A 23,404-nucleotide genomic window follows, 5' to 3' on the forward strand; every position below is an offset into this window, starting at 1 on the left:
CTCTTTCTCTCGCTCTCTCAAATAAATAAACGACAAAAAAATAAAGAATATATTCATCACTCAGTTGGAGGCTTAAAATTAGTTGTCTCACCACAATTAAAAAAAAAAAATTAATGGGAAAAAAAATCAACTCACAAGACGCCCAGGGTTTATCTGATGGAAAGACTCAAGGTCAACCAAAGACTGCAGGTAATTTAGTGGGGGAAAAAAAATCCAAAATGTTCTCTCCACATTAGACTGGGCTGTGCTTAGAGCACCCAGGAGATCCCTACAGTGCAGAGAGAGAGAGGCCAGGTTTGGATTTGGAGTCAGACAGAACTGGACGTTTCCATGACTCAATGCTCCCCAGCAGGGTGACTTTGTACAGATCTCCTGCCCTTGCACTGGGGCTCAGTTTCTGCTTCTGTAGAACGGAAATCGTAGCCTACCTTCCTCCGAGGGCCATTGTGAGGAATGAATGAGTCGTGTATGGAGCACCCAGCCCTGCACGCAATGGTGCCAAATAAATGCTGGTTCCCACACACCACTGCGTCTCTCTGGCAGACTGTTCCGCTTTCCGGGACACCTTTCCCCGCCGCTGCCCAATGCATGCCCAACGCTCCACGGAAAGTGAACCAGGCGTGGCGCTGTCCTGGAGACAGGGGTGAGGGGGAGCGGGCTGGGAGACTCTGGGGAGGGTCAGAGGCTTCCAGAAAGTAGTGGTGCGTGAAGCAAACAGAATGAGTAAGGTGATGTTGAGTACTGGGGTGGGGCAGGAGGAATTCCAAGCCTCCAGTCCTAGGAGCAGACCAAGAAGCTGGGTATGGCTCTGCCCATTCCACAGTTGCAAAACCCGAGGCTGAGAGGACATAAATGACCCAGGAGGGCACAGCGGGTCGGAACCCAGGGCACAGGATCTTCAGCCACGACACAGGGTTGACATTTACAAGCTGTGTGCTCTTAGGCAAGTAACCTCACCTCTCCGAGCCTGGTTACTACTCCTGAAATCAGATGTGATAATAATCCCTCACCTCAAAGGACCATTAGGAGGATTAAGGAAGCGGAGGCTCTGGGCAGAGCCCCCGGCAAGAGTGCACGATTCCCCATTTCTGTTTGGAGACCATTCCTCCACAGTTGACAACCGGGTCATAAAAAAATAAATGTGCCTCGGGCCAAAGCCCGGAAGGTAACAGCCAGAAGTCAACTGCTGGGAGGCAAAGATTATTATTATTATCACTGCTGCTGGGCACTTTAAAAAAAAAAAAAATCAGGCTACGTTGCAAAAAAATAAATTACAGAGAAGAAGAGAATAATATGAAAGCTTTGTGATTTCAGATGGGTCCTGGTGCCCTGACTGATCTCAAATAAGTTCCATTTAAAAGCTGAAAGTGGCAGGCAGCAAGGGCACAGTGCAGGGACCAGGGGGTGGACACTGACAGCGAGCGGAGGCGCCCCCGAGGGCCGGCACCACCCGTGGGTCTCGGCGCTTTCCCCCCTGAGCACCTGCTCCAGCCCACTGCCCCCCTTCCCCCTGCACCTCATCCTGTACTCTTCACCTGCACTGTTTGAGGTCTCTCCACCTTCACCTTTGCATCAGGTGCTCCCTGGAGCAGGAACGCTGGCCTCAGTGCACCTGCCCGACTTCCCTCTCACCTCCTCTGGGCAGCCTTCCTTGATATGCCTCTACCCCTGCAGCCTGGTCTCAGCCCACACACACCTCTATTCAAGCACCTCTATCATTCTGGCTTCGAACGATCTGCAATATGGCCGTGGCAGCCCCCACCTGCCTCCTAACATATGGGCTCCTTGTGCCTGAGACCCAGCTGAGTTATCTCTCTGTGCCGGTGCCTGGGATGTAAAGAGGTCAGTAAATATCTATTGAGGAGTGAATGTCAATGAGCTGCCGGTTACTGTCCCTGAATGAGAGCCATTGATGCCGAGGTTGAGTTTGTCCACCTACTGAGCCAGGCCCACGGCGCTGCTAATCCCATATTCAAGGACCCCGGAGGCCAGGCTGGCTGAGGAAGGAGAGCCTCAAACTCGTGAATTCCCTTCTCTGGGGTACTCTGTGCCTCCCAGCAAACGACCCCAGCTCCCGGGATGCAGGCAATGGAGCCGAAGAAACATACAAGGTCTCCACAGCCCATGCCTTTAAAGACACGGCGGGCTAGATTCAAGTGTAATTAATGCAGTTCTGCCACCGCGGCAGGAAAATTGAGACAAGGTTAGCCAAGTTGCGGTGAGTGGGGTCCACTCGTTCATTTATTCACTCAACAAACATTTGTGGAGCACTTGCTGTGTGCCTGGTTCAGCGCTAGGCCTTGTGAAATACATGAGCAGTGAACAGGACACAGAAGACCCTCATTTTCTTGGACCTTAGGGTGGTAGGCAGATCGATAATAAGCAAACAAAGAGTGTCAAAGACAATGAGAGATTGTTATCGAGACCACACACACACACACACACACACACACACACACCCATTAAAAGGAGGTCTCTCCCTGGACAGGGAAGGACTGGGAAGCTGGGGTCACTCACGCTGGCACGAAAGCCCAGGATAGATGCACAAAGGTGTTTATCATCTCCTTATTGAGAGCTACCAAAAGAGTTGAGAACCTTTTCAGTAAATGGACAACATTCGAGAAACAGTTTGGGGAATCATGACTCCACTCTGAACGTCTGGTCATGAAAAGCATTGTTCGTGAAAGTGTTAATGACCTCCAGTTTGTTACGAACTGTACAAAATATTCATAGAAGACAGACTGAGCCAGGCAGGTGCCCCTAAAAATAATGTCGTATTAAAAAAAATGTAGACCAAGGGGACGCCTGGGTGGCTCAGTCGGTTAAGCATCTGACTTCAGCTCAGGCCATGATCTCACAGTTCATGAATTCAAGCCCCAAGTCAGGCTCTCTGCTGTCAGCATAGAGCCCAGTTGGGATTATCTCTCCCTCTCTCTCTGCCCATCCCCCACTTTTCTCTCTCTGTCTCTCAAAAATAAATAAACATTAAAAAAATTTAATACACACACACACACACACACACATACATACACCAGGGAATAGACATAAGGCCAATGAGACAAAAAAAATATGGGGTGTACTGCTAAGAAGCATGGATTGAGGGGCTCGCGGGCCACTGAGGCCTTGCCCCCCCCCCAACTGGTCCAGTGCTGCCATACAAGGTAACAGTGAAGAATGCCAATAAATCATAATCATAAAAGCTAAGAGTCCGAGCACTTGGTAGGCTGTATCTCATTTAACCTGGGAGCCAGGAGGAATATCAGCATCCCGGTTTTACCAGTGAGGAAACTGAGGCCCACGGAAATGGAGTCACCTTCCATAAGGCCACCCGACGGCTGCTGGGGTTCGCACCTGGATTTGTCCGACTCCAGAACCCATTTCTTAACCGTTGTCGCCAATGAATTCTCAGGGGACAAGGAAAGCGACGGTTACAGATAAAGTCGAAGCATGACTGATCAGAGTCAGCAGGACTGGCGAGGAGGAGGAGGAAGAAGCCTCGGCCAGGGACGAATTGGGCTGTAGAACTGCCAGGTGAAAGGCAGGACATATAGTTCAACTGGAATCTCTGATGAACGATGGGTACTGTTCTAGTATAAGTACATTTCCCTACAACGTCTGGCGGAGCAGGGATGCGGGACTCACTACCCCTGTCCATCCTCACTGGGCACTCTCTGGGCTCACCTCCTCCAGGCAGCCCTCTCTGATACGACCCCAACCCTCCAGGCCTGCCCACGCAGTATTTGGGGCAGAATTATACTAAACAAATTATTCCACTCTTATCTGAAATTCAGACTTCACTGGACAACCTGTGGGTTGTTTTTTTGTTTTTTTTTTTTTAAGTTTCACTGAGTTCTAATGACAGATAAAAATGACATCTTGTTAGGTGTGCAATGTGATGATTTGATAGAAGCACGTTCTGAAATGATGGCCGCAATGAAGTTAATTAATGCATCCATCACTCCACGTAGTTACCGTTTTTTGCGTGTGGTGAGAACACGTAAGATCCACTCTCCTAAGAAATCTGACGTACAGAACAAACACTGTCTTTACCTACAGTCACCTTGCTGTACATTGGGTCCGTTTTGAGATACAGAAGTTCTAGGCATCCTGCATTTCTATTAGCTCCGTCTGGCAGCTTTGGGAGCTTGTATGTAGCAACTCCCATGCCTGGGGGGACTTCCCGACCACCAAGTTCCCTTACGGAGGCAGTCCCGGGACCACCCAACCCCAGATAACTCGCCCAGGCTGGTATGGAGGACCGGTGACTTTTCAGACTTTATTTTTGCTCTTAGCACACTGAGAAAATCTTCCCTGGATACCTGCCAGGTAGTGGGGAGAGAACAAAGCCTGCCCCCACCCGTTCCCACAAATCAACCGGACTAAAAAAAAACACAAAAACACCCCCCAGAAACACACAAAAGAAGAAAACTACTTCAAAAGCCTCCCTGACACGGATTCCCCGCTGTGACCCATTCTCGTGTGCGGACTGTTAACAAAAATTCAGGCTGGGGAGAGCTCACAGGGACCCCGCTGGGGCCCTTCTCCTCCAAAACAACAACCTTCTTGCAGACTCCCATGGATCCACTTGGCCAGATTTCATTTAAACAGACGGGAAGACGCAGGGCTGGATGAGACTCTCATCCTGTGCTGTCACGGTCAAGGGCTGGGATCCTAATAGTCCCCAGTCACGGGGGATGAAAGAAAGCCATACCGCGGGTGCCCGCCAGTGACACGGGGTGTCAGAGGAAGAGTGGATTAGCCCCCAGAGCGTAAGGATGGAATCGCTGTGCGGCTCCTGAGTGGTTCACTGAGCTACACATCCAGCTCTTGATCTCGGCTCAGGTCACGATCTCATGGTTCGTGAGTTCTGGCCCCGCATCGGTCTCTGCACTGACAGCACAAAGTCTGCTCGGGATTCTCTCTCTCCCTCTCTCTCTCTCTCTCTCTCAAAATAAATAAATCAACTTAAAAAAAAAAAACAAGGAGGGAATAGCCATATCATCTTACTCCTACTGCAGAAATAAACTCTATGTCAGTGGTTCTTAAAGCGGGGGCGCAGTCCCTGGACCAGCAGCATCAACATCACCTGGGAGCTTCTGAGGAATGCAGACTCCCAGGCCCTGCCCCAGACCTGCTGAATCAGCAGCTCTGTGGAGGGTCCCTAGCAGTGTGTGTGTGTGTGTGTGTGTGTGTGTGTGTGTGAACAGCTTTATCAAGGTATAATTGACAAAGAATAAACTATTCCTCTTTAAAAGGTACAGAGGCACCTTGGGGGCGCCCTGGTGGCTCAGTCATTTGAACGACCGACTTCGGCTCAGGTCATGATCTCGCGGTTCGTGGATTCAAGCCCCGCATCAGGTTCTGTGCCGACAGCTCAGAACCTGGAGCCTGCTTCGGATTCTGTCTCTCTCTCTCTCTCTCTCTCTCTCTCTGCCCCTCCCCCACCCATTCTCTGTCCGTCTGTCTCTCAAAAATAAGTAAACGTTAAAACTTTTTTAAATAAAAATTAAAAAATAAATAAACTTGATAAGCTTTGATGTGTACACATATGAAACTATTGCCACAATGAAGGCAACATCCATCCCACGGTCCAGAAGTTTCCTTTTATAAATCCTCTCTCCCCTCCTCCTGCCCACACCCAATGCCCAGGCAACCACGGCCCTGTTTTCTGCCACTGTGGGTTAGTTTGCAATTCCTCGAGCGTCACATACGTGGGCTCATACAGTTAGTCTCTCTTTCATCTGAGAGCTTTCACTCAGCGTAACGATTTTGAGCCATCGCCCCCTTGGATACGCCAGCCTCTCGTTCACTTTCACGGCTATTACGCCACCTTTATGGCTACTCCACACCCATGCCCCTGTTATTACAAATGAAACTACGAACTGTCACGTAAACACCTTTGTCTGAACATGCACCTTTATTTTCCTGTATCAATAGCCCAGAGTAGACTAGCGTATTATAGAGAAGGTGAACATGTACCTTTTGCAAGAAACTGTTTTCCCAAACGGGTGTGCTGTCTCACATCCCCACCAGCCGGGTGGGAGAGCTCCAGCGGCCCCAGTTCTCACCAGCACTTGGTGTGACCAATCTTTTCAGCTGCAGATAATTCGGTGATTGTGTAGTGGCAGGGTGCTGTGGCTTTACTTGGAATTTCTTTAATGATGTGGAGCATGTTTTCGTGTGCGTTATCGACCATGCACGTGTCTTCTTTGGCAAAGTGTATGTTGGAATCTTTTGCCCGCCTTCTTTGTCAGGTTGCATTTATGAGTTTAGAGAGTTGTCTATATAGTCTGGATTCAAAACTTCATCAGATAGGTGATTTGAAAATATTTTTTCCCTAGTCTGTGGCTTGTATTTTCATGTTAATGGTGTCTTTCAAAGAGCGGAAGTTCTTGGGGCACCTGGGAGGCTCAGTCGATTAAGCGTCCAAATCTTGATTTTGGCTCAGGTCATGATCTCACGGTTCCTGGGTTCAAGCCCCACATCGGGCTCTATGCTGACAGTAAGGAGCCTGCTTGGGATTCTCTCTCCTTCTGTCTCTACCCCTCCCCTGCTCACACTCTCTCTCTCTCTCAAAATAAATAAATAAACCTTTTTTTAAAAAAAAAAAAAAGCAGAAGTTTTTAATTGTGATGAAATACAATTTATCTATTTGTCCTCTTATAACCTGTGCATTTGGTGTCACATCTGAAAAACCTTCACCTAAAACAAAGTTGGAGAAATTTTCCCCTTGTTTTCTTGTAGAAATTTCATGGTTTTAGGTTTTACATTTGGGCCTATACTCCATTCTTTGTTAATTTCTGTCTGGTGTGAGGTTGTCGATTGCAATTCATTCTGGACCTGAAGATACGCCATAATTCCAGCACTCTCTCTTTCCCGGATCATACGTTTGTTGAAAGGCTTGGGTGTGGAAATCATCGACCCTCCCTTCCATGGTGAACTCCTATTCATTCCTCCAAACCCAGTCAAATGTCACCCTAGCTAGGAAGCCTTCTCTGTCTGAGACCAAGTAGCTCTTTCAACGGTCCTTTGTGCCCACGGCATCTTGTGCAACCCCTGCCGCATTTATATCCCACATGACTGCGTTAATGCCCATATCGTCTCTCCTGATGGAGTAAAACCCCACGGACGGAGGCCATAAACCCAGCACTTAACGCAGGCCTAGCACGGGAGCTGGCGGTGGGTGTAGTGGGGTGGGGAGTGACTCGGAAAACAATTGTTGAGGTGTAAACAAAAGAATAAAAGAGTAAACAAACAAGCAAACACCTGGCCTTTTTGAAGAGGACTCCATCTCTCAAAGTCTGCTCACAGACCACGTCTTCCGGGAAAGCCACCCCTGACCGCACCTACCCACGTGAATCACCAATAATACGGCCTGGGATCACGTGTCTAGTAAATATCAGGGCCAGGATTTGAGGCAAGAGCCCACACTCTTACCTCTCTGCGTCCCACCTCCTGCTTCCCTTTATGTGTGCGCGTCTCAGACACCCTACAAGCCCAGGCCCGCCCCCATGGCCAGTCCAGCCAGCAACCCCACTGGTAAAGGAGAAGAGTTGCACGGGGAACCCTGCATCACCCTCGCGTCCCCTGGTCACATCCACACACACCCCAGAAGGACCTTCTCCTTACCTTAGGCCACACGCCCATGCCGAAGGAGCTGCTGTCTGCCGTCTGGTGTAGGTAGAGCTCTGTCCTGGAAGCAGAGAAGGGACAGAAGTAAGGGAAGGACCGCCCACATCAGCGACCTGGCGGAGCGAGGGGACATCGTGACACAGGGCTCCACCCCGTGGCCCGGACGGTCCCATTGCCGGCCCCAGGCCCGTTTCTGGAATATCCCTCACTCACTGCCCACCCGTGGATCTTTCCTAAGTGTTTTCTGGCACAAAGAATCACAAACTAAACCCAGGGGAGTGGGTCTGCCTCCAGGTTTTCTGCTAATCGGCTGTGTGAACTCGCTCCTGGGTAATATTAGAACAGTCGGTCTGAATGAGTCCTTGCCGTCTGCTGAGGTCTCCGTCACTCACCTGAGATCCAGGTCTAACCCAGCTAGCATCTGGGAGAAAACCTCAAAGTTGCCTTCCCCTTCTGGCTGTCGGGCCACGTGGCTCTTCTCCAAGAGCATCGTCTGCAATGGGAGTGGACGGGACACGGTCAGCCGGGTGGCCAGCTACCCAGAGGGCCTGTTGGGGTGTCCCCCCCCCCCCGGTGCGCTCTTTGGGGCCACGGCTCAGGTCCACGCTCTGCCAGACACGTCCGCATCGAAACTGCTCATTTATCTCGCTGATCCAGAGCCCATCCAGGGACTCAACTGACACGACAGACCCCTTCCGATGAAAGCATCCGAAGGGAATCACAATCAACCAGAGCCACTCTCCAACATATTCTTATTTAACAGAAGCTTACTAAGCTGCCCCAAGTGGTGACTGATGGTCGAATTGCAGGGCCGGGACAGAAGAGGGACTTCTGGGCACCGAGGAGTTTTCCTGGAGCCTGGACGTCATCCCGGCTCGATGTACAAACAACCCTTCTAACAACCTAATCCTATTTTCTGCCTAAACAGCCTGTTTGAGGTTCAGGGAATCGGCATGGATGATTGTGGAGATAGGAACAAACAAGCCATGTGTTGGTTACACGCGGACGTTCGCGGAAGGCCGGCGGGCGTCTGTTTGATTTCAGCTTATGCTTTTAACACCCAGCTAATGAGCGGCTGAGGTATGTATTTACTCATGAATAGTTCATCCCCGTGACATTCCGAGGCGCAGACAGGCTGGCGATGGTCCGGGGCGCTGAGTGCGTCGGGGAGGAGGTGGCCACCGTCGGGGGAGTCACAACCACTTAGACACGTTCCAGGGTCCCGGGGGGATATGTGGCCTCTGCTGAGTGGGCCTGGGGACGCTGCAGCACGTCCTCCCAGAGCACTCACCTGGAGCTGAGCGGCCGTGACTTTCCCCGTGGCATTGAAATCGAGCGACATCACCATGGCAAACCGGGTGGCATTGCAGCTATGGCCGGTGGGCACAGAGCCAAAAGCCCGGAGGACGGTGAAGGTAGCTCGGATCTTCTCCACTGTTGGGGGGCACGGGGCAGCGAGTCACCCATGGCCCTGGAGCTGCCACCCCCACCTCTCACAGGACCACCTTCCCCACTGGCACCTGCACTGGTCCAAGCCCATCTGTTCCCAACACCCCCAGCAGGCTCCCCGCCACCCCCACCCCCAACTCAGCACTAGACCACACACATTTCACTGCTGCCCTGGCTGTGTACTGCAAGCAGAGTGCAGGGGGAAGAAGACTGAGTCAAGAAGACTGAGTCGAGACACAGGGTCAGGATAGCTACAGTCCAGTGACAGGGGCCTCCAGGGCCTGATGAAGGAAGGCAGGGCCTTAACATTCTCAGACCTGCTCTGAGGGAGCTCACAGAGTAGCCACAGCCTTGAAAAGCCCTGCATTCTCGCCACAGTTATTTCTTAGGCACCTACTATGCACCAGGCACTGTGCTAGGTGCTGGATACAGCCTTTCCTGACTCCCACCCTCAAGTACACGCACTCACGGCAGAGCTACATTTGGGGAGAGCCAAGACTGGTGCCTCTCCCCGCTGTATCCCCAGGCCCTCCCGGGGGTTAGGTGGAGAGTAGGTGATCAATAAAGCTCTAGAATAACCCCAGCAAAGCAGCAACACACACGGTGGCTAAAGGAATTTGAACATGGGCTCTGCCTTTGCTAGTTAGCTCATTTGGGGCAAATCAGTTAACCTCTCATAGCCTAGGCTATGTATTGCCCCCAAGAGGGCAAAAGCGGATTCTTGTGGGTAGGGGGGATTTTGTTTTCTTATGTATAAAGCACAGATGTGCATAAACTGCATGAAGAGATCATGGTATATCTATGGCAGTAAAATTTCACAGTGGGGGATGATTGGGGGGTGGGGGGTGTCTGAGAAAGCTCCTTAGGGGTGCAAAAGTGAAAGAAGCATTAAGAACACGGGCCCAGGGGTTATAGCTCCAAAGCCAGACTGTCTGGGTTGGACTCTCAGCTCTAGGATGTTTTAGTTGTGTGGCCCAGGGCAAGCGAGTTAACCTGAGTCTTAATGTCCTCATCTATAACGTTTGAATAATAATATCTACCTTATAGAACGGTTTTAAATAATAAATGAGTTAATATGCTTGGAATAGGGCTCAGCATGTAAGTCCTCAGCAAATGTTTACTATGGTTATTATTATTATTATTAATTGGCACTTTTTAAAGCCTAGTTCAAATATCATTTCCTTTTTTTTTTTTAATTTTTTTTTCAACGTTTTTATTTATTTTTTGGGGACAGAGAGAGACAGAGCATGAACGGGGGAGGGGCAGAGAGAGAGGGAGACACAGAATCAGAAACAGGCTCCAGGCTCTGAGCCATCAGCCCAGAGCCCGACGCGGGGCTCGAACTCACGGACCGCGAGATCGTGACCTGGCTGAAGTCGGACGCTTAACCGACTGCGCCACCCAGGCGCCCCATTTAAGTTTTTTAAGTCTTATTTATTTATCTTGAGGGCGGTGGGGAAGAGCATGAGCAGGAGAGGGGCAGGGAGAAAGAGGAAGGGAGAGAACCCCAAGCCTGCTCTGCTCCATAAGCATGGACGGAGCCCGAGGCAGGGCTTGAACTCATGAGTGGCGAGATCATGACCTGAGCTGAAATCAAGAGTCGGACGTTTAACCGACTGAGCCACCCAGGCAGACATCACGTCTTCGAGGAAGCCCCAGAACTCCTCTCCTCCGAGCTCCCCGTGACTCTCTCCTAACCAGCTCTGCCAGCCCTTTGTGCAGAGCACTGGAGTTTGGCACATATGTGAAGTTCAGTTTCCCTTCTGGCTGTCGACTCCTCATGAGCATAGGCCCTGCCCTTCCGTCTTTACCTACTGGGTCCTCTGTACAGTGCAGCAGGTTGTGCACCGCACAAGGACACCATGTCGAAGGGACACGCTGTTTACATCATACAAGTACAGGTTTGTATATCTGTCAGGACGATTTCCCGGAACATGGCGGTCAAGGGTATGGTTCTGACAATGTCAGTGCATGATGATTGCTCTGCAGGCAGCTGTGGATGTCTTGAGGAAGGAGTACCTTTTTCTAACTTGCACAGAGGCATGCAATGAACTATGGGTGGCCCTGCCTAGAAAGAAGCAAGCACAGAGTCTGCACATGGGTGCTCAGTGACTGCTAGCTGAATGGGTACAAGGAGGAGCAACCCAGCGTCCCCTCCAACTCTCCCCACCCTCCCCCACAGCCCGCCCCCAACACACGCCACCTGGAGACCACTGTACCTGAGACCCTGCCATCCACACTGCCTGCCATCGCCACCAGGTGCTCCAGGACCTGCTCGCAACAGGTGGTCTTCCCAGCACCGCTGCGCCCCAGGGCCACGATGCTCTGGTCCCTCCGCTGGCTCAGCAGCGCCCAGTATGCCCGCTGGGCCAGGGAGCCAACATGAGCTGGCAGGCCATCCCGGCGGCGCCTGGGCACCTGCAGGAAGACGATCCTCGACATCGGTCTTCCCACCCCAGCCGGTGCCCAGGGAGCACCCCAAGGCGGTGTCCCACCCCAGCCTCGAGCCCAGCCCACCCCTGCCTGTCATCCTACCCCAACCTTATCAGACAAGTCGAATTTTACTGGGAAAAGCCCAGCCTTGGGGTCTACTCCTGCCCCTGGCTCACCGTGAGCCCTTGGACAACCTCTGAGTCTACTCTGAACCTGGGTCTCCTCTTTAACCCCTAGGAGGCTTGTGTTAGCTCATTATTGGATAGTACTTGCCCGGAATGAGGCAGCTGGATAGACTGGCAAGATTGATTAGTGATGTCTGCCATGGAAACAGAACGAAGCACAGGGTAGATGGCGGTACATATGCCATGCATTGGCCATGACAGTTTTAGGTAATACCTGAGGCCTTCCACTCCATTCATCCATTCATTTATTCTTCATTCAATACACAAAAATATTATTGTGGGCACAGCGCTACCCAAAACGGATAAAGCGAATCCCTACCAACCATGAGGAGATACCATTGTATACATATTAGATGGCTAAAACCAGGTTTAAAATTTTTGTAACACTCACTACCAAGGTGTGGTGAAGGCACAGAGTGACTGGAATGCCCATGCAATGCTGGTAAGAAGGACAAATGACACAGTCGCTCTGGGAAACAGTGAGAGGTACATTCATCATACAACCTGGCAATCCCATTCTTAGGTATTTACCCAAGAGAAATGAGCCGTTATGTCCACAGACACACACACACACACACACACACACACAAAACAACCTTCAATGTCACTGGTCCTATTAAATATATATTCAAAGTCATCGAAAACTAGAAACAACCCAAATGCCTTGTAACTAGTGAACGAAGGTAACCAAACACCATGATTTTAGCACTGAAGGTCCCATATCCCAGGAAACCCCTCTAACTGGGAAGACGGAGACAACTGGTCACCCTATTGAATGGATAAATCAGGGCACGCCGCATACAATAGATGGCCAATGGCTGCTGTAATAGGGGTGAATGTCGAACGAATGCATCGTGGCAAGTGGAAGAAGCTGATTCAAAGGTTACCTGCCGTATGATTCCAATTACGTGACTTTTTCAGAAAAGGCCAAAGTATAGGGATAAAAAGAACCGATCGGTGGCTGCCAAGGGCAGGACCCAGGAGGCGGGCGGGGTGACAACCAAGGTTCCAGAGAACTTCTAGGGGGCAATGGCATGGGAACAGTCCTGTAATTGACGGTGAAGGGTGTTGCATAACGGTACGCGTTTGTCAGAAACTTACAGGACTGTCCGCTAAAAGGGGTGAATCGAACCGACTGCAAATCATACCTTAATAACTCTGCCTTAAAACAGCCCTGCCTACGGAGTCGAGCCTGCTTTCTGTTGCGAAGAGACGGATGAGAAACAAACGAAAGAAGGAAACTATCCGGAGACATTTTAAAGCCTGAATGAGATCACCAAGGAAGGGGGTATTTAAAGAGGAGGGAAGAGGTATGGGGGGGCAGGGCAACCGCCTTGGAGAGGTCAGGGAGACCCGCAAAGGAGGCTGAGGAGGAGAGGCCAGTGGGACAGGCGGAAAAGCAGGACAGGGAGTCCTGGGAGCATTTGCAGGAGGAGCTTGGCCACACCAGACGCTATACTGAGGGTCAAGTCAGGGGAAATCAGAGACTTGAACATTTGGCAAAGGAGTTTGGCAGCATGGAAACCACCGGTGACCTTGACGAAAGTCTGCTTAGCGTGGCCTTGGGGTAGAAGGGAGGAGGGCACCTGGAGACAGAGTGGTCAGTGGAGGGGCACCAAGGTGGGCAGGGCAGCCAGTCCGGCCAGACGAGGACATCCAAATGTCCTGGAATGATAAGCAGGTGACGACTGGGCCCAGAAAGGCCCCACCTGCCCTCTTCCGTGCCTTAGCAGGGCCAGGGGCACAAACCTCAGAATGGCACCTTTACCCCCAGCCTGCACCTCCCGCCTGGGGCTCAGGGCCGCCTTTCCTGCCCAAGACGTCCCGCAACAATAATGAATCCCTGTCCTGACACAAAACACAAGGTTCCAGGGCTCGGGAGGACCCCAAAGCTGGCCAAAGTGGGACCAGCCCCCACGCTGGCTGGACACAGCCTTAGGGCATGCAGCAGAGGCAGAGGGTCCTGGGGTCTGAGCCCTGGAGCCACCTCCCACTCTGGGACCACTGAGGTCCAGGGGACAGGCCGTCCCACCTGTCAATCTCCCCAGCGGGCCGGAAGGGAAAAGGGGAATCCTTCAAACCCAGGCCCCTGTGCACACATACAGGTGCATGCGTGCACACGTGCCTTGCTTGTACGCACACACGCATGCTCACGGGCACGCACCCAAGAGTCGCAGAGGCCCCAGCGACTCAGAGCTGTACCCGTCTATACCCCACACATTCACACCCGTGCTCACAGCCACGCAGACCTGCACCCCCTGGCAAACACCCAGCTCCCAGCCGCCGCCAGGTGGGCCAGACTCCCAGTGAGAGAGGCCCCCAGCCCAGCCCCAGGTCCCACCAAGTCCGGCTTCAAGATGCCATCGCAGGTCTATGCTCCCACCTGGTGGCCATTTGAGGAGCCAGACGTGACTCAGCCAAAGCATATAGAAGGTGGTTTCGGGTTTGGGTGTGAGGGGTAACAGGGGGCTTGGGGGATCACCTCACTCAAATTCTTTGTTACAGGGCGTATTCCAGCTCCTGGACATCCCAGGCTCTGCAACGGATGCCTCGATCCAGGATGGCCGGTGAGAAGCCGGCCTTACCGTGGGAGTCTGTGCTAAATCTCCCTCCCCGGGGGCTTTGAAGGAGCAAGACGCGTGACCCGGCATCTTGGAAGGCTCAGCGGCCTTGGGCTGCAGTAGCCCAAACGTAGCTCTCTCAGCAAGGGAGGGGCGAGTGCAGGTGCCCTTATGGACAGCCAGGTCTGGCAGGAAGCAAGGGGGGAGGGGGGCGTCCTGGAGAAGAGAAGCCTTAGAGGCAGACTCAGAGCCACTGTCCCTTTCTAAATGGACCTTAGCCTCATTTGGGGGCTACGGATGGGTTTGCCCCATGATACTCCAGAGGGCGAGATGCAGCTTTTCATCCCCAATTGGCGGATGAGAACGCTGAGGCCAGAGAGGTGTCGTGGTCTTTCCAAGGCACTCGAGGGGCATTGGCAGCGGCTCCAAAGGCCTGCGACTTCCCCAGTCCTCCCAGCAGCACCTCCGTCAGGCCTCCCTGCCTCCTCTTTTGCCCGCTTTCCCCTATCCACCCAGGAGCCCGGGGGAGCCCTTTCCGGCACACGTCAGACCATCTCACCCCTCTGCCGAAGATCCCCCGAAGCTGGCATCATGCTCGGAGCAACAGCCGGGAACATCATGACCACGTAGAAGACCTGCTGCGACCCAGACCCCACTTGTCCTGGCCTCCTCACTGTCTCCTCCTCCACACCAGCCGCTCTCCCCGCTGTTATCTTTATTACTGGGGGCCTGTCTTCCCCCTCGAGAACGGAACGCCCACCGGGGCAGGCTTATCGGTCTTCCTCCCTGCTCTTTCTTCCATGCGGGGCATAGAGGAGACCCTCTTGTCGGTATCTCAATCAATGGGACCAGTGAATGGGATCAAAGAGAGAATCCGGCTCAAACGGCTCAGTCGTGGCTGCAGGCCCCGCCACCAGGTGGCGCTGAGAGATCTCCTTTGCTTTGACTGTCTTGACCAAAACTGGCCATTTCCACACTTGGCAGGGGAAAAAAATTAAACAAACAACAGAAGGGAGGCTTCTGTTTCCCGAGGTATGTGGGTGTCTGGGGCTCTTGAGTAGGCAGTATGGGGTTCAGAGCACAGAAAAGGCTGGTGGCCTGGGTTTTACCCCCGCTGTCCCCCTTGCTGAACACAAGGGCTGACCCAGAACATCTCATCTGTAAAACGGGGCTAGGAGAGGGCCCGATCTTTCCAGGTGGGTGTGAGCATTAGTTGAGATGATATGGAAGGTGCTGGAAGCAGTGGCTGGTGCAGAAAGTCTGCTCAATATCTTGTCGTTACTATTGTGTGTAACGCCCCTGTTATTTCTATCCATGACTCAAGGTCCCCCTCGATGGAGGGGGGAATCACGTGGTCCTCGATGCCCCCGCGACGCCCACAATACCCCAGACCTTTTTATCTGGCAGGATGCTACTCACAGACAGGTTTGCAGGGGGCTTTGGCTGCCCTGCTCTCCCCTGAGAGGCACAGGGGACGCCCCCCCCCCGCCACGGCGAGCACATGTTCCCATGGTCCCCCTCACCTTGGCTGCAGAGGGCGCCGGGGGCCTCCGGGGCTGGAGGGCGATCAGGTCCGGCCCGGTGAAGGTGTGGGGCAGCTGAGCCCGGTAGCGGTGCAGAAGCGTGTTCAGGACGCTTGATTCGTTGACACTGACCAGGGAGGCCAGGTCCTCAGCCTGGTCCAGCTCGGGGGGGTTGGCCTGTGAAGCATCACACAAAGTGTCCTCTGGCCTCCTGGGCCTCCATACCAGCACCACCGCCCGTACGTGCACACACACACACACACACACACACACACAGCCCCGGTGACCTCTTCTGGGAGAGCTATTTGCCACAGACCAGGACAGAACACAAAGACTCTGGAGAGAGAGAAACAAATCCGTGTAAAACTCGTTTGCCCTTTGCATAGTCTGAGAGCCACCTGTCTCTCTCTCTCTCTCTCTCTTTAGTTAATTTGTTTGGAGAGAGAGAGAGAGAAAAGGGGAGGAGCAGAAAGAGAGGGAGGGAGAGAATCCCAAGCAGGCTCCATGACGTCAGCACAGAGCCCGACGCAGGGCTCGATCTCATGAACCGTGAGATCATGACCTGAGCCGAAACCAAGAGTCGGACGCTTGACTGACTGAGCCACCCAGGCGCCCCTGCCACCCGTCTCTTCACACTGGTCCTGCCTCCTGAACTCACTGCCCCAGGAGGGGACAGATTCCTGAGACGGACACAGCAAGATTCAGAGAGCCTTCTCAAACACTATGAGAAGGATGGTGTTCAAGAGTAGCTGTTGCCTCCTCTCTGGGTCTTGCCAGGGAGCTCCGCATGTGTTCTGTGACCCTCGGGGGTGAAGGCCAATGGCCAAACAGCCCCATTTCTCTGACAGCCCATCGTGCACTGATCCTTTGGAAATATGCCCAAACTCTTCCAGAAGCAAGGAATGATTGCAGCTTCTCCTTGGGACGTCCCTTCTAAAAGCCTTCCTACCATTCTTTCCAGCCTCAAGGAGTTTTTAGGGCCTACTGCTCTGGGGTTTGGGCCAAGCCTGAGCTCTCTTGTGGGTCAGCCTTTTTGTCAAGGACACGAGCCCACCGCAATAAAACCCCAAACAATAGTCCATCGAAACCTCGGCTACAGTTGATGACAAGCTGCAAATTTGGCTCTGAATTCCCTGGCAGCCAGGGTGAAAAGGAAAACCCGCCCTGTGGCATGATCTGCAATGTCCGTAAAATGAAAAGCGGTCACGTTCCTGGATCGGGCAGAACGACAAACATGTTTGTGAATGTGCCTGTGTCAAGAGAACCCCGAGAGAGAGAAATGACCTCCTGACGATACGCCTCTAGCAGAGCAGTGAGTTCCAAGATGGCCTTCCTTCCAACTCCCTCCAGGGCATCAAGCCAAAGCAGCCTGTGCAGTCCAGTGCAAGGAAATCTCTTGCAGGGGTGGGGAAAGACGGTGCGGGGCAGGCGGGGAGAGAGACGGAGGGCTCACCCTATGAACACACTCCTCGTCCACCTCCGTCACGGTTTTGTCAGCATCGATGCAAACTCGCACCCTTCCTGCCGGCAGGTCGGCTGTTCCCTCATCCGGCTTCAGGACAGTTGCTGATGACAGCCCCGAGAGAAAGAGAGAGAGAGAGAGAGAGAAGACCCAGAATCCGAAGCTGAGCTGTCAGAACAGAGTCCAACGTGGGGCTCGAACCCATGCACCGTGAGATCGTGATTTGAGCCAAAGTCGGACCTTTAACCAAATGAGCCACCCAAGTGCCCCATGGACGCGGCATGCCCCTCACCCTTCCCCCCAGACTCTGATCTGGCAAATACGGCCAGCGACAGAGGGGGCGCAGGAAGAAAAGACTTAGACCCCCCCCAGATGGGCTAACACCCCTAATTACCAAGAGTAAATCCATCCTTCTGAACCAGCCACACTTTCTCTGCCTCGTACCATCTGTCCTCAGGAGCCTGAGAGCAAAGATCACATGAATCAGGTGACCAAGGGGACGGCTGCCCTCCCTCCACCCCCACCACCCCCACCCCACCCCCTTGTCCGGAGTGAACCCTTCGCATGGGAGTTTCTCACAGTGTGATCTGGGCCCACTGAAGTCAGAATCTCCCCCAAGGGAGGGCAAGCGGGGTGGCGATTATTTACAGGCAGATGCCTCGGCCCCACCCCTGGCCCCTGGAGCGGAACCGCTAAGACGGGGCCCGGGAATCTGCATTCTGAGCAATCTGCTCTTTACGCAGCCCCGAGTTTGAGAACTCTGTGAGTAAGCTCAGCCATGACAGGACATCTCCGTCTTGGGACCTCCGTCATGCCGCGGAGACTCTTACCCCGGGATTGGGGCAGTGGGGGCCCCAAGATCCCTACGCATCAAGGAGGATGCCCCCAGGAGCAACTCTTGCCCATCCCCCCCACCTCGGAAGGCTCCCTCCTGCCCCTCCCCCACTCCAGGGGCTGGAGCCCCTCACCTGATCCAAGTCTCTGCTCTGTCCTCCTTTGCTCCCCTCCGGCAGGGCCGGCCCCTCTTCACCCTCCTTCCGATCCTGACGACTGTCTGCATGGCCCTCCAGAGCAGGTGGTCCGGCCCTTTCCAGCTCCGTCTCCAGGGTCTCTGTCGCGTCATCCACTCCCGCACGGGGCTCCCAGGCATTCTGTCCTCTGCTCTCTGGCCGGCCCTCCTTCCCAGCCGCCGCTGGGTTCTCCCTGCATGCACCCACCTCCTTGGGGGTTTCACAGCCCTTCTCTCTCTCCCCCCTGGCTCTACCTGCCTCCCCGGGCTCACTCTGAGGCCGCCCTTCCTCTCCTACCTTGGTCTGGGGCTCCCCTGCCTTCTCTGTCCTTCTCAGAGGCTGGCCTGCTTTCTCCACCCCTCCGGGAGCTCCCCCCACCTTCCCGGGCTTCCCCTGAACCTTGCTCATCCTCTCTGCCTTGACCTGAGGCTCCTCTGTCTTCTCTGCCTTACTCAGCAGCGAACCTTCTTTATCCTTCTTACTCCGGGGACCATCCCATTTGCTCCTGCTGCCCAGGGAGACTCCCCACTTTCTCACCTGGACCTGGGCCCCAGCGGGCTTGCCGTTGCCCCCCGAATCCTTGGAGAGGTTCCCCTTTGCCATCTTGTTTGGGGGGTCCCCTGCCCCCTTCTCTGCTGTAGCTGACCGTCCCCCTTCGCCTGGCCCCTCTCTGCCCTGGAGTTCACCCCCTTTCAGCCCTTTGGTCTGGGGGTCCCTGCCCCCTTTCCCCACCACCACGCCTTGCGTTCCTGGGTCCACAACGCCCTCGGTCCGGGTCTTCTCAGCCTTCGGGGCTGTGTCCTTAGTGCCATGAGTCCCTGGAGTCCCCCCCTTCTGTTCCCCTCCGGGGTCTGTGGCTGGGGGTGGGGTCTTACAGGTGGGGGCGTCATGGGGCTGGGTCCTCTGCTCCGGCTTGGCTGAGTCCGGGTCCAGCTTGGCCACCATCAGCAGCACGTCACCCCTCCTCACACCTCTCTTGAAGGGCAGGGGTTTTCTGGCTGGGGTCCCACTGGGGCCCGGCTCCTGGGGCTTCTCACCATTGATGCTGGTCATCAGCACGGGGTCTGTGGGGCCGGCCTCCTGGCTCTCCTTGACCGGAATGTTTGAGTTCTGCGGAGAGCCTGACTGGCTGCCTTGGGGGATTTGCTGGTTTCCAGATTTGGTGCCACTGTTGGACTTGCCCTTGGGTTGGCCAGCAGAAGTTTCTGGGGTCTAGGAGAGAGGCCACAGCCACACTTAGCTGCTCGCTGACCAGACAGCCTTGTCACTCAGTCACTCACTCACTCACTCACTCATGCACCCAGCCATTCACCCATCCAGAGACCCCCAGGCACCGACGGGACACAGGACTGGACAGGCCCTGTGCCAGGCAGTGAACTGAACCCCAACACCCTGGACCTTGGCCCAGCACCTCAAAACCAAGCGAAGGAGTGGAAAGAGAGTCGACTTTGGAGCCCGACAGACCCAAGTTCAGCTTCTCACTCTGCCATTCGCCAGCTCTGTGGCCTTGGGTAAATGGCTTCCCCTCTCTGAGCCTATTTCCTTAACAATAAAATGAGTTTCGGGGCGCCTGGGTGGCTCAGTCGGTTAAGTGTCCGACTTCGGCTCAGGTCATGATCTCGCGGTCTGTGAGTTCGAGCCCCGCGTTGGGCTCTGTGCTGACAGCTCGGAGCCTGGAGCCTGTTTCAGATTCTGTGTCTCCTTCTCTCTCTGCCCCTCCCCCGTTCCAGCTCTGTCTCTCTCTGTCTCAAAAATAAATAAACGTTAGATAAATGTTTAAAAAAAAAAACAACAATAAAATGAGTTTCATAATGGCCTACGTCACAGGGCGAGCGTTAGGGTTCGTGATAATGCACAGAAACTGAGCCCAGTGCAGAATTCGTCCTTGGTAACAGTAGCTCCCTCTGCTGTCATTGGTACTTTTGCTGTGTCGCTGCTATTATTACTATTATTTCTGCCTTGAGTCTTCCTGCTGGGCCAAGGAGAGGGAAGGGGGCTTGGGGACTAGAGCAGAGGACCCGTTCTAGTCTTGGCTGGGACGCTTTCCAGCTGGGTGACGGTGAACGACACCACCTAACCTCTCTGAGCCTCGGTTTTCCCTCCATGCAAGGCCAGGGTCACCTGACCATCCAGAGTTTTGGTGGAGTGAGATGTGGAAAAGCGCTTTGGAAGTGGCAGAGAGCTGAACGGAGTTGTTGCGACTCTTACCGTCCGGATGCACTCCCCATGCCAGGTGAGAGCCCTGGCATGTCCCCCATGGTCCTCCCCGGACCCTGCCCCCCTCGGCGGTCCTCCCCCCACCCCTACTCCCGGCCGAAGTCCTCCCAGCCCACCTACCCCCCACCCCACCCCCTCGCCTGGCCTGGACATCTGATCTCCGACGCCCCCTGCAGGCTCCTCTCCCAGGTTCTTCTGCTGCCTTGTGGCGTCAGCCCCACCCCGAGTTTTGTCCTCAAACCAGCCTGGCTGTGGCCTGAACTGCTCACAGGGCCACCTGAGCCGCTGCCTCTACAGAAAGAGAGCTGGAGGGTGTAGGCGGGAGGTCCATCCTGATGCCTGGCTTCACCGCCTGCCCAGGTCTGGGTTCTGCGTCTGGGACCATGTTGGCCTCCTCCCCACACACCTGGGCCCAGGACTCAGTTTCTCACCCTCCTCTTGCACCCAAACCAGCCCCCAGATCATGTCGATTCCACCTGCCCGGCGTCACACTTTTGTCTCCCTTCCCAAGCCCGGGTCTGCGTTCATCTGGGCCACGGTCACAGTCCCCGAACTGGTGGCCTTTGAATCTGCTGCCACAGTCATTTGAAACCTGATCAAAAGATTTTGGCAGTGGCCCCCAGACTATGGGAAAGTCATTCCCTGCCATCACCTGGCATTCAAAGCCCTCAATGAGGAGTCACCACCCTCCATTCTGGCCTTATAGTCCCTGTGTGTCCCCATGCCTGAGCCACGCAGGGGCATCTCTTAACACATCTGATGCTTCTCTGCTTCCATGCTTCTGTTCACATCAGCTCGCTGCCCGGAATGTTCTTTCCCCCTCTTCACTTGCCGATGCTGTACTCATCTTTCTATACCCAGCTCAAATACCACCCCTCTGCAAATCTGTGCCTGCAGGCCTTGCTCAGAACCTGTCTCACGCACCCCTGAGGTCCCAGGGCACCGTGCAGGTGCACCGTCAGCAGCAACGACCACATTCTGCACCCCAGTCTGGCTTTGACTTGTGTCTCTGCCCTGTTTCAGGTGGTGGAGTCCTCAAGGGCACGGTCTCCACGGCTTTGTCACGATGATGATGCTGATGGTAATAATAACAACCATCATGCACAGATCACTTTGCAGTGGGTCCTACAGGACCATCACACCCTACTTAACCCTCGTAAGAACCCACCGAAGTAGGTTCTGAACTCTGCCCCCATTCTACGGATAAAGAAGTGAACACAAGGCTATCAGGTGGCCCGAGAGACAAAGCTGGAATGGAAAGTCATACAGGCCTCTGGGAGTCTAAAGTCAGTGCCCTTAATTGAAGCATAGTCACAGCCTTACTTTTCCCCAGGACTCACTAGAATCTCCTGGGAGCTTTTTTTTTTTCTTTTCTTTTTTTTTTTTTTTTACATTTATTTATTTTTGAGAGGCAGGGAGAGACAGAGTGCAAGCAGGGGAGGGGCAGAGAGAGAAGGAGACACAGAATCCAGAGCAGGGTCCAGGCTCTGAGCTGTCAGCACAGAGCCCGATGCGGGGCTCCACAATCCTTGAGATCATGACCTGAGCCAAAGTCAGACGTTTCACCGACTGAGCCACCCAGGCGCCCCTAGAATCTCCTGGGAGCTTTAGGAAAACAGTGATTCTGGGGTGCCTAGGTGGCTTAGTCAGTTGAGCATCTGACTCTCGATTTCGGCTCACGTCATGACCCCCAGGGTTGTGGAGTCAGGCTGTGCACTGAGATTCTCTCTGCTTGTGATTTTTTCTCTCTCCCTCTGTCTCCTTCTCCCACTCCTCATGTTCTGTCTATCTGAAGAAGAAGAAGAAGAACGATGCTTTGACCCCAATCGCAGACAGTCAGATGGAGTTGGCCTGGGCTGTGGCTGCCCCAGTGATTCCAGAGTGTAGCTAGGACTGAGAAAACCTGCTCCGGTACCCATGGCCTAGTGGCTCAGTCTGACCTTCTCGGGGCCAGGCAGGACACAGCCTTGGAAAGAGGATTGGCTGCACTTAGCACATCTCTCCACTGTCTATACCATTTTAAAAAGTGAGTCAGTGCCTTATTTTCTAACCAAACCACCATAGCAGAAACAGTGACATGAATTTGAGCCAAACGAGGTAACCGGCCCTACCCTCCCTCACCCAAAGCCTTTGGATTTTCTCAGTCACCAAAGCCCTCAGTCCGCTCTGAAGCCTTCTCAGTATACGGGGAGGAGGTGCCTGTAGAATCACGGGGGGCCAAGAGGAAACTCACAGCGCATCCATTTTACAGATGGGCAAGCTGAGGCCAAAAGAGGGGAAGGGCTTTGGCCTGGACCACACAGAGGGGTGGGGCCAGAGCGAGAACCCAGCTCTCCCGACACTTGACGTGGGTCTCTTTCTGCCCCGTGTGATTCCAGCCTCTTCCTGTCTCTCACTGGCTCGGGGGCCTTTGGAAATCCAAGCCGCCTCTCTGAGCCTCGTTTTACATCCCTGCAAACTGGTGGCGGAGTCTAACGGCTCCGTGAAAGGATTAGATGGGGGCCAAATAAAGCAGTTGTGCTGGGGTAAGGAGAAAGAGTCTGGTTATTTACCGATCGGGACAAGAAAATCAAATTGGCAAGAACCAGCCAGGGCTTGCTGTGTCGCAGAAACATGTCCCGGGGCTGCCGTGCTCCAGCCCCAGGAACATCTTGGCCCAAGGTCCAGACACCTGTTGTGCTCTGAGGCCTGTCCATCCTGCATCTTGGCTCTGAGGCTCTGCCTAGGCCCTGGGGCGACAGTTTGTCCCCATCCTATGCTCGGCTCTGCTTCTTAACTTGCGCGCGCGCGGTGATGCCAGCAAGGCCTGCGGCCTCATGGAACATTTTCCTTCCCAGGCCTCTGTGGCCACATCGGCCACCTCGTTCCCCAGACTAGCCCTTTCCCAGGCAGCTCGCCAGCGCAGTGAGCACACAGACTCTTGCCCTCGCTC

General features: G+C 54.0%; 1 protein-coding gene across 3 annotated transcripts in view; it reads right to left on the reverse strand.

Annotated features, from left to right (window-relative positions):
* MYO18B (myosin XVIIIB) overlaps positions 1 to 23,404 on the reverse strand; it is a 256,340-nt gene that overhangs the window by 214,733 nt on the left and 18,203 nt on the right. For all 3 annotated transcript variants that reach the window (XM_040463958.1, XM_040463959.1, XM_040463960.1), the window contains 8 exons: positions 18,214 to 19,467; positions 17,640 to 17,706; positions 17,237 to 17,349; positions 15,784 to 15,960; positions 11,301 to 11,499; positions 8,924 to 9,066; positions 8,025 to 8,125; positions 7,630 to 7,693 (listed from right to left, as the gene is read on the reverse strand). In XM_040463958.1, coding sequence (XP_040319892.1) covers positions 7,630 to 7,693; positions 8,025 to 8,125; positions 8,924 to 9,066; positions 11,301 to 11,499; positions 15,784 to 15,960; positions 17,237 to 17,349; positions 17,640 to 17,706; positions 18,214 to 19,467 — 2,118 coding nt within the window. The remainder of the gene's footprint in view (positions 1 to 7,629; positions 7,694 to 8,024; positions 8,126 to 8,923; positions 9,067 to 11,300; positions 11,500 to 15,783; positions 15,961 to 17,236; positions 17,350 to 17,639; positions 17,707 to 18,213; positions 19,468 to 23,404) is intronic.

The sequence above is a fragment of the Herpailurus yagouaroundi genome, unplaced genomic scaffold (assembly GCF_014898765.1).
Source record: "Herpailurus yagouaroundi ecotype Mexico unplaced genomic scaffold, PumYag 428, whole genome shotgun sequence".
Lineage (NCBI taxonomy): Eukaryota > Metazoa > Chordata > Mammalia > Carnivora > Felidae > Herpailurus > Herpailurus yagouaroundi.